Below are 14,560 nucleotides of genomic sequence, written 5' to 3'. Positions count from 1 at the left end.
ATCTGTTGAAATGATCATATGATTTTTATTCTTCACTTTGTTCGTGCAGTTTTGAACTTTTGTGGATAGTGAAAAATCTTGCATCCCAGGGATAAATCCCACTTGATTATGGTGTATGATCCTTTTACTGTATTGTTGGATTTGGTTTGCTAGTATTTTTTTTTTTTTTGAGGATTTTTCATCTATTTTCTTCAGTGAAATTGGCCTATAATTTTCTCCTTTTGTGATATCTTTGTCCAGTTTTAGTATTAAGGCAATAGTGGCCTCAGGGAGTGAATTCAGAAAGTGGCCCTTCGTTTGTGATTTTTTTTTTTTAATAGTTTGAAAATGTTTGGTAGAATTCACCTGTGAAGCCATCTTGTCCCAAACTTTTGCTTTTGGTAGTTTTAATTACTAATTCAACTTCATCACTGGTAATTGGTCTATTCATATTTTGTTTTTTCCTGGTTCAGTGTTGGGAGATTGTACCTTTCTAAGAATGTATCCATTTCTTCTAGGTTGTACATTTTATTGGTATATAGTTGTTCATCATAGGCTCTTATGATCCATTCTGCTTCTATGGTATCAGTTATAACTGCTTTTTATTCGTGATTGTATTAATTTGGGCCTTCTCCCTTTTTTTTCTTGATGAGTCTGGGTAAAGGTTTATAAATTTTATCTTTTCAAAGAACCAGCTTGTAGTTTCATTGATCTTTTCTATTTTTTCTTTTAGCATCTACTTCATTTGTTTCTGCTCTGATTTTTATGATTTCTTTTCTTCTACTAAGCTTGGGTTTTGCTTGGTATTCTTTCTGTGTTTGCTTTAAGTGTAACGTTAGGTTGCTTATTTGAGATTTTTCTTGTTTCCTGAGGTAAGATTGTATTGCTATAAACTACTCTCTTAGAACTGCTTTTGCTACATCCCGTGGTTCTAGATTGTCATATTTTCATTCGTCTCTAAGTATGTTTTAATTTTCCTCTCTGATTTCTTCAGTGACCCACTGATTGTTTAGTGTCATGTGGCTTAGCCTCTGTGTGTTTGTGGCATTTTTTTTTCTTTCTTGTAATTGATTTCCAGCCTCATTGTGTTGTGGTCCAAAAACACATTTGCTGTGATTTCAGTTTTCTTAAATTTACCAAGACTTGCTTAGTGGTCCAGGATGTAATCTATCTTAGGGAATGTTCTGTGTGCACTTGAATGTGTATACTCCTGCTTTCAGATGGAATGCTCTATAAATAACAGTTAAGTCTGGGTCATTTAAGGACTGTTTTTCCTTGTTGTTTTCTGTGTGGATGATCTGTCCATTGATATAACTGGGTTGTTATTGTAACCCAGCTATTTTTGTTGTTGTTCAGTCACTCAGTTGTGTCTGACTCTTTGCAACCCCACGGGCTGCAGCATGCCAGGCTTCACTGTCTTTCACTTTCTCCCAGAGTTTGCTTAAACCCATGTCCATTGAGTCGATGATGCCATCCAACTATCCCGTCCTCTGTCACCCCCTCTCCTCCTGCCCTCAATCTTTCCAAACATCAGTGTCTTTTCCAATGAGTCGCCTCTTTGCATCAGGTGGCCAAAGTGTTGGAGCTTTAGCAGTAGTCCTTCCAATGCATATTCAGGGTTGATTTCCTTAGGATTGACTTGTTTGATCTCCTTGCAATTCAAAGAACTCTCAAGAGTCTTCTCCAACACCACAGTTCAAAAACATCAATTCTTCGATGCTCAGCCTTCTTCATGGTCCAACTCTTAACATCTGTACATGACTACTGAAAAATCTATAGCTTTGATTATTCACACTTTTGTTGGCATGATGTCTCTGCTTTCTAATATGCTGTCTAGGTTTGTCATAGCTTATCTTCCAAGGAACAACCCTCTTTAATTTCATGGCTGCAGTTACCATCCACAGTGATTTTGGAGCCCAAGACAATAAATTCTGTCACTGTTTCCATTTTTTCCCCCGTCTATTTGCCTTTATGCAGTGTATACTTTGGTAACATTATACCATGTCCTGGCTTCCTATACAAAAGAATTGGGCATGCATATAAACGTGTGTGTACACATATGCAAACACACACACAGTGCTTGTTGAACTGATCACATGCATGACTTCAGACTATTCTTTAGCAAATATGTTTTTATTGGTTTAAAAATCATTAATCTCCTATGTATGAATTTGTATGTCCCTAATTGTTAATGTTTGACATTATGCAAGGATTTTTAAAGCACAGAGAAGACAATTTAACAGACTATTAACTTTAAAAATTCCTTTCATACAAGATTCTCATCCTGTGTCCTATTAGTGCAAATTTGGACTTTCTGGGTAGAGCATGGTAACTTGTGGGGTCTTTTTGCTAATAGAGTTGCCTCAAAAATGTAGTTTTTAATTTCGTTTGCCTCCAGTCAGCTGTATGTAAAAATATCAAAACCAAAAATCTCCCTTGCTCATAGTTGCTTAGCCTACAAACTAGTTAATTAGTTATTTTCCCCAGACCATCCACCGCTCCCTCATCTTAATGACTGCTACCTTGTGGCCACCTGAAACAGTACATTTGATTAGGGATTAATCTGACTTTTTGCTCCTAGGCTGGCTCCCATTATGTGGCTAGAACTCTTAAGAGAGATTATTGAAATACCTTTTTTTGTTCCTGTTATACATTTTTTGTTGTTGTTAGCAGCAGAGAAGCAACTGGATTTTCTACTCCTTCAAGGTGCCCTGTATTCTTGGATTATTCATTAAGTTAGAAGTAGGCTGTAGTCAGAGAGAGCCTCCCTAAGCAGTTGTATTCTTTTTTTTTCTCTTGCAGCTGAACTAATTCTTGCCTAAATTGATTTGTTTATGAGGATTAAAACACCAAGGAACCATCACTACATTACATCATTATGACTTTTTCTAGCTGCTTTTACTGGAACTATTGTCTTGTTAGGCACTTGGGTCTCTCTTTAAATGATATTTTGCCAAGATAGTGTATATGGTATAGTGAAGTAAAAAAGGATCGTCAACTTTTGTCTCTTTCCTATCTGCTTTCTGTCCCTACCTCTAAGTTAATACACATGCTTTGGGTTTATCTTATAATCACTCTTTTGGTCATAAGAATTTCTGTAGCATTTAGCATAAAGGCTAAGTTGTAAGAAAGAGACTTAAAACTGTAGTGGCTCAAACATAATTTAACTATTTCTTATAGAACAGTTGAAAGGTAGATAGATGATGGATAAACAGCTCTGCTTTCTTGAAATGTCCAAGAACACTCGAAAAAGAAACCTGTGAATCGATTTTAATGTTTTTTTTGGTTAAGATTCTGGTCTTAACCTGCAACTGTAGTTCTGCTTGTTTGTTTTAATACTTACTTATTTTTTACTTGGCTGCACTGGATCTTAGTTGTAGCATGTAGGATCTAGCTTCCTGACCAGGGGAGGAACCTGGGCCCCCTGCATCAGGAGCTTAGAGTCTTAGCCACTGGATCACCAGGGAAGTCCCTGCTTTTTATTTTTTTAAAGGCAATGAAATTCTGAGTATTTGAAACAAAATAGACATTTTAGAGAGATCACACACAAATGCATATTAAACAAAGTTCTTTGATTTCTAGCCGTAACGGAGTGCCGTTACTGGTACTATTTGTTCTCTTTGACTGTAAATATCTGGGAAATGAGACAGAAATATATGAAAGTCGTTATTTTCAGAAAATTGATATAAAGCAGCAAAGGTCAGAGTCAGTGATTCCTGAGAAAAGAGAAACAGATGAAGTGAGCCCTATAATTGCCCTTGTTTTCTGCCTAGAGGCATTTTTAAATATCTGGTGCAGGGAGAGGAAAGCCAAATAGAGCACAGTGGTCTTGCTTGACTGAAATAAACATTAGAGTTGGAGAGGCTGAGATAGCTGGAATCATTAGATCAGAATATTAAAGAAGATGGATTTAAGTACTCAAAGAGCATCATAAATCTTCATGTAGTCCTCTTGAGACTTTTGTTAAACACTAAGCTGTGCATGTCTAGGTAAAACTCCAGAAGGGCACCCATAAAGTTCTTAGGAAATTGTAATCTGAAAAATTTCCAGTGCTTATACAAGGTTGAGAGATGTTTGAGTTCTTTATAAGCAGAGTGGAGAGACTTTGTTGAACATCTGGAGCATTCAGTAGAGGCCCCAGATTGGTGATACCTCAAAGAGTAAGGCTGAGTTTGACCTAGTGACTAATGGCTACTCTATACTTGCTCTAACAAATTTTTGCAGAAAGCTGAAAACAATGAAGTTGAACAATAAATAATAATCCCTTGAAACAATATTTTCTCTTTAAAAGGAAGATCATAAAATCTATACATTCGACAGTATTATATTCATACTGCTGCTAAGTCACTTCAGTCGTGTCCGACTCTGTGTGACCACATAGACGGCAGCCCACCAGGCTCCCCCATCCCTGGGATCTTCCAGGCAAGAACACTGGAGTGGGTTGCCATTTCTTTCTCCAATGCATGAAAGTGAAAAGTGAAAGTGAAGTCACTCAGTCGTGTCTGACTTTTCGCGACCCCATGGACTGCAGCCTACCAGGCTCCTCCGTCCAAGGGATTTTCCAGGCAAGAGTACTGGAGTGGGGTGCCATTGCCTTCTCCATAGTTTCCATAATAAATGTGTGTGTATTTGCTTCCATACATTCATACAGAGACACACACACACACAATGAACTACTAGACGTGCAAAGAGGAAGAAAAATCTTCAATAGAAACAGACACAGAAATGACAGATATTAGTTGGCAAAAACTTTAAAATATCTAAAATATGGTTGCTACTGCTGCTGCTGCTAAGTCGCTTCAGTCGTGTCCGACTCTGTGCGACCCCATAGACGGCAGCCCATCAGGCTCCCCCATCCCTGGGATTCTCCAGGCAAGAACACTGGAGTGGGTTGCCATTTCCTTCTCCAATGCATGAAAGTGAAAAGGGAAACTGAAGTCGCTCAGTTGTGTCCAGCTCTTATTGACCCCATGGACTGCAGCCTAGCAGGCTCCTCCGTCCATGGGATTTTCCAGGCAAGAGTACTGCAGTGGGGTGCCATGCCTTCTCCAAGTGTGCTCCAAGACTTAAAAGGACGTAAAACTGCAGACCTAAGAATCTCAAGTTATAAATACGATTACAAACAAAACCACATTGTGGTGTATTACAGTCAAATTGCCAAGTGCTAGTGATGTAGAGAAAATCTTAAAAGCAGTAAGAGGAGGAAAAAAAACACATAAGGAAGCAAAGAAAAAAAAAATCATTGCCGACTTCTCATCAGAAGATAAGCAAGCTGGAAAGCAATGGAATGATATATTTAAAGGGCTGAAAGGAATAAAAAACTCAACCTAAAATTACTTTTAAAAACAAAGGCAAAATAACATTCCAAATAAGCAAAGTAAGAAAATTTCCTGTCAGTATACCTATATTATAAGAAATCTTAAAATGTTATTTAGGCTGAATGAATATGATACTGAGTGAAAACTCAGTCTACACAAAGGAAAGAAGTGATAGAAAATGGCAAATATATATGTCTAAAATATATCGAAATTAAATTATACATTTCCAAATATTGCTTGGATCAAAGAAATCACAAGAGAATATATAAAATGTTTTAAACAGAATGATAATGAAAATATAGTATGTCACATTTTGTAAGATACAGCTATTAGATTACTAAAGAAATGCAAGAATTTAAAGTTACAGATTCTTAGACAAGAATTTAAAGTTACAGATTCTTACATTAGAGAAGAAGGAAAGTGTAAAGTTTAAGACATAAGCCTCCCTTTTGAGCAGACGCATTTGACAAAATTCAAACCTACTCATGATAAAAACTCACAGCAGACCCAGAATAGACAGAAACTTCTTCAGTCTGAAAAAGGACATTTATAAAACATCTGTAGCTAACATTACATTTAGTGATAAAAGACTGAATGCTTTCTGTATAAGATTAGGAAGAAGGTAAGAATGTCCACTTACACAGCTTATAATTAACATTATACAGGAGTTCATAACCAGTGCAGTAAGATAAAAATAATAAAAGGAATCCGATTAAAAATAAAACTATCTGCAGTTGACATAGTAATGCATAGAAAATCCTAAGGACTTTATGAGGAAGGTACTAAAACTCCTCTAAGTGACAGCATCAAAGGATATCGGGTCACCATATAAAAGTCAACTATATTTTTATATTCTGACATCAAACAATTTATGAATGCTACATACTGGCATCCATAAGCATGAACAATGGTGACTGCAGCCATGAAGTTAAAAGACGCTTGATCTTTGGAAGAAAAGCTATGACCAACCTAGACAGCATATTAAAAAGCAGAGACGTTACTTTGCCAACAAAGGTCCATCTAGTCAAGGCTATGGTTTTTTCCAGTAGTCATGTTTGGATGTGAGAGTTGGACTATAAAGAAAGCTGAGCACCAAAGAATTGATGCTTCTGAACTGTAGTGTTGGAGATGACTCTTGAGAGTCCTTTGGACTGCAAGGAGATCATACCAGTCAATCCTCAGGGAAATTAGTCCTGAATATTCATTGGAAGGACTAATGCTGAAGCTGAAATTCCAATAGTTTGGCCACCTAATGCAAAGAACTGACTCACTGGAAAAGAACCCGATTCTGGGAAAGATTGAAGGCAGGAGGAGAAGGCAATGACAGAGGATGAGATGGTTGGATGGCATCACCAACTCGATGGACATGAGTTTGAGCAAGCTCCAGGAGTTTGGTGATGGACAGGGAAGCCTGGTGTGCTACAGTCCATGGGGTTGCAAAGAGTCAGACACGACTGAGCAACTGAACTGATAAACATGAAATACATAGAGATAAAATTTCAAAACTGCATGCAACATAGCTGAGAGAAATGACCAGTATCTGAATAAACAGAAATAATACCTTATACATGATTAGAAGATTCAGTGTTGTTAAGATGTTAATTCTCTACCAATAGATCTATGGATGCAATGCAGTCCTATTCAAAATGCTGGTCATTTATTTAAAGAGACTGTCAAGCTGATTCTCAAGCTTAGAATTGTCAAAACAATATTGGGAAAGAGCAAAGTTGGAGAATTTACTGGATTTTAAGAATTACACTAAACTACAATGATAGTGTGATACTGGGTCATGGTGTTGACACAGGTAGGTAGGTAGGTAGGTAGATGATGGAAAGATATCCTTAGGGTTCTCTGTGTGTATGTAAGTATATATACAACATATAGTATTCATATGGGTAGTCTTTTATCTATTCCAGGATAGTTTTTTTTTTTCTATTAAAGGATTATAGAATCTTTTCAACAAATGATTCAGGAACTAGATATCCTATGGAAAATAATGAATCTGGACCATACCTCATACAATACACAGAGCTTGACTTGAATTGGATTATAGATCTAGAAGTTAAAGCTGTAAGATATTTTAGAAACATGAGTAAATCATTATGACTTTGTGTTAAGCAAATATTTCTTAGGACATAAAAAAGAATTTTCCATAAAGGAACATTTGAAAAATTAGGCTGCATCAAAATTGAAATCTTTTGCTGCTCAAAAGACACCTTTAGGAAAATGAAAGGCAAGCTACAGATTGGGAGCTGTAAGCATTTACAGTGTGTATGGCCTTATATACTTATATACAGTTTATAGTCTTATATGAGTAAGATAGCTAATTAAATATGAGCAAAAGAGCTAAAAAGACATTTCATTAAGGGAAGTCATATGAAAACATGTTCTACATCAGGGATTGGAAGACTATATAGCCCATGCACCTAATCTAGCCTATTGTCTATTTTTGGAGACGAAGTTTTATTGATACATGGTTACACCCTTTTGTTTATGGCAGCTTTCATGCTATGACAGCAGAGTTGAGCAGTTACTAAACAGACCATGTGGCCCATAAAACAAATATTTCATGTCTCCCTCTTTACAGAAAGGGTGCTATCCCTTCATCTAAAGGAATGAAATTCCAGGAAAGGCTAAGTTCTTCCTAGGTGTGCAGACAGCAGAGAAGTTTGGCCTAATTTTATGTATATTTTTTTCCCAGGATAAATCTTATTATTCTTGGAATTGTAATTATTTTACAGTTGGATCTTTTTTTTTTTTAAATCATAGTTTACTCGTTTTTATTACTAAGCTAACAGACTCTATTAAAGGCAAGATTAATTTATGCAAGTTTTTCTTTAAGTCTTGGTAACTCAAAGTGTAATATGAGAAAGCTCTGTCTTATTCTGAGGAACAAACTGTATTTCAGGGTTAAAATAGTGATGTAAAAAGAGAAAAAAAATAACAGCAAAAGAGTGATATAGATTCCTGATGTTAAGCAGAAGTTAGTGCCAGTAGGTATTGTACTCAAAATGACTTGGGTTAATCAGCTTGTACTTACTTCCATCAGTAACTTAAATGGTGACTGCAAATAAGCAAAGATGAGGATTGAAGGCTTATACTGCCTTTCTGAGGACTGACTGCCCAGTCTCACTGCCCAGGTCCACTCATGGGTGTATTTGCCCTGATCGTCACTAGAAGTAGGAGCTCCTATTTCCAGTGAAGATGAAGGCATGTGGTGGTTTGTGATCAGTTCAACCTACTCCAGAGAGATGTAGGAAGTCAAATTCTTAGTGGTCTGACAGGCCAAGCTTAATGCTAACTGAGGAGTCTAGACACTGGGTATGCTTCACATTCTTTTAAATTTCTTATTGCTTCAGCTTTGTTCTTATTTGTTACACTGTAAGTTACATAAGCTATTGTATGTGTGCTCAGTCGAGTGCGAGTCTTTGTGACCCCATGGACTGTAGCCCACCAGGCTCTTCTGTCCAAGGAATTTTCCAGGCAAGAATACTGGAGTGGCTTGCCATTTCCTGTTCCAGTGGACCTTCCCAACTCAGGGATCGAACCTACGTCTCTTGCATTGCCAAGTGGATTCTTTACCACTCTGCCACCTGGGAAGCCCATATGAGCCATTACATCATTGATAATATAAATTGTTTACAAAAACATGTTTTGTCTTTGAGGTACAACAGGTGTTAATCTCCTTTAAATGAAATAGCCATATACTTATCTGTAACATATTTACAATATAATTATTTTTTAGACCTATTTTCAAGCAAGAATCCCTTGCTCAAAGAAAGAATCCCCTAGAAGAAGTGGGGTAGCCCTCATAGTCAACATAAAAGTCTGAAAAGCAGTAGTTGGGTGCCGTCTCAAAAATGACAGAATGATCTTGGTTCATTTCCAAGGCAAACCATTCAGCATCACAGTAATCCAACACTATGCCCCAACCACTAATGCCAAAGAAGCTGAAGTAGAGTGGTTTTATGAAGACCTACAAGACCTCCTAGAACTAACTAACTCCAAAAAAAGATGTCCTTCTCATTGGAGGGGATTGGAATGCAAAAGTAGGAAGTCAAGTAGGCAAGTTTGGCCTTGTAGTCCAAAATGAAGCAGGGCAAAGTTTAACAGAATTTTGCCAAGAGAACACACTGGTCATAGCAGACACCCTCTTCCAACAACACAAGAGATGACTCTACTCATGGACATTACCAGATGGTCAATATCAAATCAGATTGATTATATTCTTTGCAGCTGAAGATGGAGGTCAGCAAAAATAAGACCTGGAGCTGACTGTGACTCAGATCATGAGTTCCTTATTGCAAAATTCAGGCTTTTTAAATTGAAAAAAAGTAGGGAAAGCCACTTGGCCATTCTGGTGTCACCTAAATCAAATCACCTATGATTATCTAATGGAGGTGATGAATAGATTCAAGGGAAAGGATCTGGTAGACAAAGTGCCTGAAGAATTATGGATGGAGGTTTGCAACATTGTATAGGAAGCGGTGACCAAAACCATCCCAAAGAAAAAGAAATGCAAGAAGTCAAAGTGGTTGCCTGAGGAGGTTTTACAAATAGCTGAGAAAAGAAGAGAAACCAAAGGGAAAGATAAACCTAACTAAATGCAGAGTTCCAGAGAATAGCAGGGAGAGATAAGAAAGCATTCTTAGGTGAACAGTGCAAGACAGCAGAAAATGATAGAATAAAGACTAGAGATCTCGTCAAGAAAATTGGAGAGATCAAGGTAACATATCATGCGAGGATGGCCATGATAAAGGACAGAAATAGTATGGACCTAACAGAAGCAGAAGAGCTTCCCTGCTAGCTCAGGCAGTAAAGAATCTGCCTGCAGTGCAGGAGACCTGGGTTCGATCCCTGGGTCAGGAAGATCCTCTACAGAAGGTAATGGCAACCCACTTCAGTATTCTTGCCTGGAGAATCCCATGGACAGAGGAGCCTGGCAGGCTACAGTCCATGGGGTCACAAGGGTCGGATACAACTTAGCAACCAAACCACCACCACCATGGGCTAACATCAACTCTATAAATTTTTATTTGTCTCTATTTTTCCATGAGCTAATAATCCGTTTGATTACCAGAGTTGTATTTTATAGGAAAATTTTCTGACTGGAGTAAAATTTAATGAAAGAATGCTTAAGATCGTCTTTGATTTCTCCATGCTTCATCATACTTCTTCAAGATCTATCCACTTTAAATCAATCTTGAATCCATCCTCTAGTCTTCATTTCTTCTTTATCTCTCACCTCATTTCCAGTCCAGGCCATTTTCATATTTTATCCTGTGTTTTGGTCAGAATAAGCCCTGGAGTAACAAATTAACCTTCTAATCTCAGTAATTTAGCACAGCAAAAGTTTACAGTGGCTTACATGAAGTCCAGTGTGGTGTGAGCTATGACCCTCTTCTACCTTGTAGCTGTAATATCTGCACTATATAGCTTTAGGTGAGCAGGTGGACTGGGAATAACTATATCAGTTTTGCTCACAGTCTGTTGGTCAGAACTAGTGACATGGCTCCAACCTAAGTGCAGTCAAGGCTGGGATATGTAGGACAGTACATGAAATATTTAGAGATCACATTATCTGTACCTCATTTAGATTATTATAAATGGTTTTATAAATGGTGTCCTAATTGGTTTCCTTATTTATTCTCATATCCCAGTACATTATCTACCTAGCAGCTTGAGTGCTCAGAAAAAAAATTGTATTACTATCTTGTGAATAACTTCCTTTTAGCATAAAATCCAGCACTTTACCCTCACTTGTGCGACTACTGCATGATACGGTCCTTGCCTTCTTCACTTCTTTCATGAACGGCAGTTAGTATTATTACACTATTCATAGATAATATTTATTTTGAAAAGGCATTTTTAGTTTGCCTATAGTTATGAAAATGTTATTTAAAAGTTTTGCAGAATCACAGTAGTAACTATAAATGGATAATACCAAAAGAAGTCCTAATTTATATGTCAGTCTCTGCAGTCAGTCACATTGTATACATAATTAGAATCTGGGGAAAAAAAAGCATTTTGAGAACACTGGTATAATAAAAATCTGTTATAATAAATAAATTCTATGTAGTAGAGTTATAATAATTCTGTTTCTCTGACAAGAAATGATCTCTTAAATGTTTTCCCTGGCTAAAGTTTATATGAAAGATATTTCTTTATGGTTATATGTATAAAAATTAATAAAGTTTAATCTTTAGAGAAGTTTTAGGTTTATAGCAAAATTGAGTTGAAAATATAGAGTTCCCATATATCCCCTGTCCCTACACAGATATGGCTTCCCTTACTGTCAATGTACTGCATAAAGGTAGTGTTTGTATAACAATCTATGAACTTACATTAACACATCTTTATCACTTAAAGTCCATAGTTTACAATAGGGTTCACTTTCAGTGTCATGCCTTCAATGGGTTTTGACAATAAATGCAATTTTTAGACATGTTTTTCATGAAGTTTGTGATTTGCCATTAAGTAGTTATTGCCCTGGAGAAGGCAATGGCACCCCACTCCAGTATTCTTGCCTGGAAAATCCCATGGACAGAGGAGCTGGTGGGCTGCAGTCCATGGGGTCACACAGAGTCGGACACGACTGAGCGACTTCACTTTCAGGTTTCTCTTTCATGCACTGGAGAAGGAAATGGCAACCCACTCCAGTGTTCTTGCCTGGAGAATCCCAGGGATGGGGGAGCCTGGTGGGCTGCCGTCTGTGGGGTCGCACAGAGTCCAACACGACTGAGTGACTTAGCAGCAGCAGCAGCAGCAGAAGCAGCAGTTATTGTCCTTCAGTTGTAGTTTCAATTTCTTCTGTTATACTTTCTTCAGTTTCTTCCCTGGCAAGATGAAGCTCCTAATTGATTATCCAAAATACACACAAACCCTGTCTCTCCTCCCCGCTGTGAACTGATTGTTTTCTAGTTGGAATGGTTGAAATATTTTCATAAACTAATTAATATGTAATCTCAGAAACTGTGGATTAGAGCAGTGCTTTTGCCAAAAGATAAAGGAGATAAAATTCAAATCTCATTTTCAAATATTCATGAAAGAAAGACTTGATATAAATTTTTTGTCATTTCTGAACTGTGAATCCTAGGAATGAAGTTTTTAACCAACTATCTTAATTAACATCTCAAGATTTATATATTTGTGTGTAGCAGTGTTCCTGTTTTTGATAATTTTTGGCATTTAAAAATATTGATTCCTATTTTAGCAAATGAAAATTACATATAGTAAAATTGAGTACTGTGTGGTTTGTTACATGGATTTAGATCTAGTACAGTTCAAATGACTTGTCCTATACTTGATACCTGCTTACATATAAAAGGCTCATGTAACAGTTTTTGCATGGTGTTAGTACTGACATTTTTGTTTCTTTTCCTTTGCTGATCTACTTCTGTTTCAGCCCTTGACCATTAATAAAATATTAAATAACAAGGAGATTATCCTACCAGGTACACAGTATTGAATGAAAACAGGTGTTTGTGGGATAGAAAGATAAGGAAATAAAATATTTGAAAAATTGATGTACCATTCTTTAAGGTAATTAGATGCTTTGTAAAGAAATTTGGGATTGTATGACAAGAGTCAAGGAAGTTATTAAGCAATCTGTGTGAAAACCTAACTGTCTTTGTGCTTTAACTATCTGTGTTTGTCTTGTTCACAGTAACTGTAGTACTGAATGGAAGTGGCTTGTAGACAGAGCAAGAGTTGGCAGCCGATGGACATGGCTTCAAGCCCAGATTTCAGAGCTGGAATACAAAATCCAGCAACTAACAGATGTTCACAGGCAGATTCGTGCCTCCAAGGTATTGTGTGTTCTTCTGTTTTTAAAAAAAATACTGGTTTTAGTTTTTTCTCATCTCTCCACATAAAATAATTGTTACTAGGCTTTCTGAAAATGTAATGTTGTAAGATTTGATATATTCTATAAGTTGAAATTATTTTTAAAATTTATCACAATCATTTTATCATATCAAGCAGTTAAAGAATTTCTTTACTGGATTCCAGTTAATGCAAATGATACACATTTTTTATAAGCCTGACTTTGTTGGCATTTATTTTAACTTGTGTGAAATTCTGAGTGTATCTTATTGAAATCTCTTTAGAGTTTTTTGTTTCAAGAAAAATTACAAACACATAAAAAAGTTCTAGAAAGCAATATAATGAATACCTGTGTGCTGCTGCTGCTGCTAAGTCACTTCGGGGTGTAGTTTTTAGAATAATAAAGCATTACTTTACAGTTGGACTATTTATATAGTCCTTCCTGATCCAATTCCCTTTCCCCATGCTACTGATTCCAACATATTCTTTAAAATTTGCATTTTATATTGGTGTGTAGTTGATTAACAATGTTGTGTAGTTTCAGCTGTACAACAAAGTGTATCAGTTATACATACATATATATCTGTTTTTTCAGATCCTTTTTCCTTATAGTTTATTACACAATATTCCATATAGTTCCCTGTGCTATACGTATGTCCTTGTTGATTAACTATTTTATGTATAGTAGTGTGTATATGTTAATCCCAAACTGAATTATCCCTCCCCCTTTCCCCTTTGGTAGCCATAAGTTTATCTACGTCTGTGGGTCTATTTCTGTTTTGTATATGAATTTATTTGTATTATTTTAATGAATAACAATGAAATAACACACTTTGCAGCAACAAGGATAGACATAGAGATTATCATATGAAGTGAAGTAAGCCAGACAGAGAAAGACAAATACTTTATTATATCACTTGTATGTGGAATCTAAAAACAAAAAATTTCTACCTTTGTTTTTGTGAGAAACCATATTCTACATAGTGAAACTGGACATAATGGAGATAATATTGTAAGGTTGATGCTGGCTGGTCTGAAACAAAAAAAAGCTGAGAAGGGAAGGAAATTGAGTCCTCAAACCATGTAGTTAGTCTAACCCCACCTAGGGTCTGCATGTCAATAACAATTATTAAGTTTTAAATTCTATCATGAGTTTATATTCTGGTAGGAGAGATACAGCACGTAAAATATAGTTGATTTTAATATAATACAATATGTGGAATGATATGTGGTTTTAATAAGATATAGGTGTGGCATAGAGAGAGTGCTTAACTCTGTCTTTAGGTGTTTGCAGATCAGAGAAAACATCAGTAAACAGGTGATGCTTTAGTATGACTTTGGAAGATAAATAGTAATTTGCTTAATGAACCTATGGAACTGAAAAAGGAATTCATTAAAGAACTGAAGGCATTAAAAAACTGAGAGTAGAACTGCCATAT

At 36.4% G+C, this 14,560-nt stretch overlaps 1 protein-coding gene across 10 annotated transcripts in view; it reads left to right on the top strand.

Moving 5' to 3' along the window:
- KANSL1L (KAT8 regulatory NSL complex subunit 1 like) overlaps positions 1-14,560 on the top strand; it is a 125,375-nt gene that overhangs the window by 37,964 nt on the left and 72,851 nt on the right. For all 10 annotated transcript variants that reach the window (XM_061383708.1, XM_061383713.1, XM_061383742.1 and 7 more), the window contains one exon: positions 12,964-13,105. In XM_061383708.1, the coding sequence (XP_061239692.1) occupies positions 12,964-13,105 (142 nt within the window). The remainder of the gene's footprint in view (positions 1-12,963; positions 13,106-14,560) is intronic.

Source organism: Bos javanicus, chromosome 2, assembly GCF_032452875.1.
Source record: "Bos javanicus breed banteng chromosome 2, ARS-OSU_banteng_1.0, whole genome shotgun sequence".
NCBI lineage: Eukaryota > Metazoa > Chordata > Mammalia > Artiodactyla > Bovidae > Bos > Bos javanicus.
This window is presented reverse-complemented; position numbering and strand designations above follow the sequence as displayed.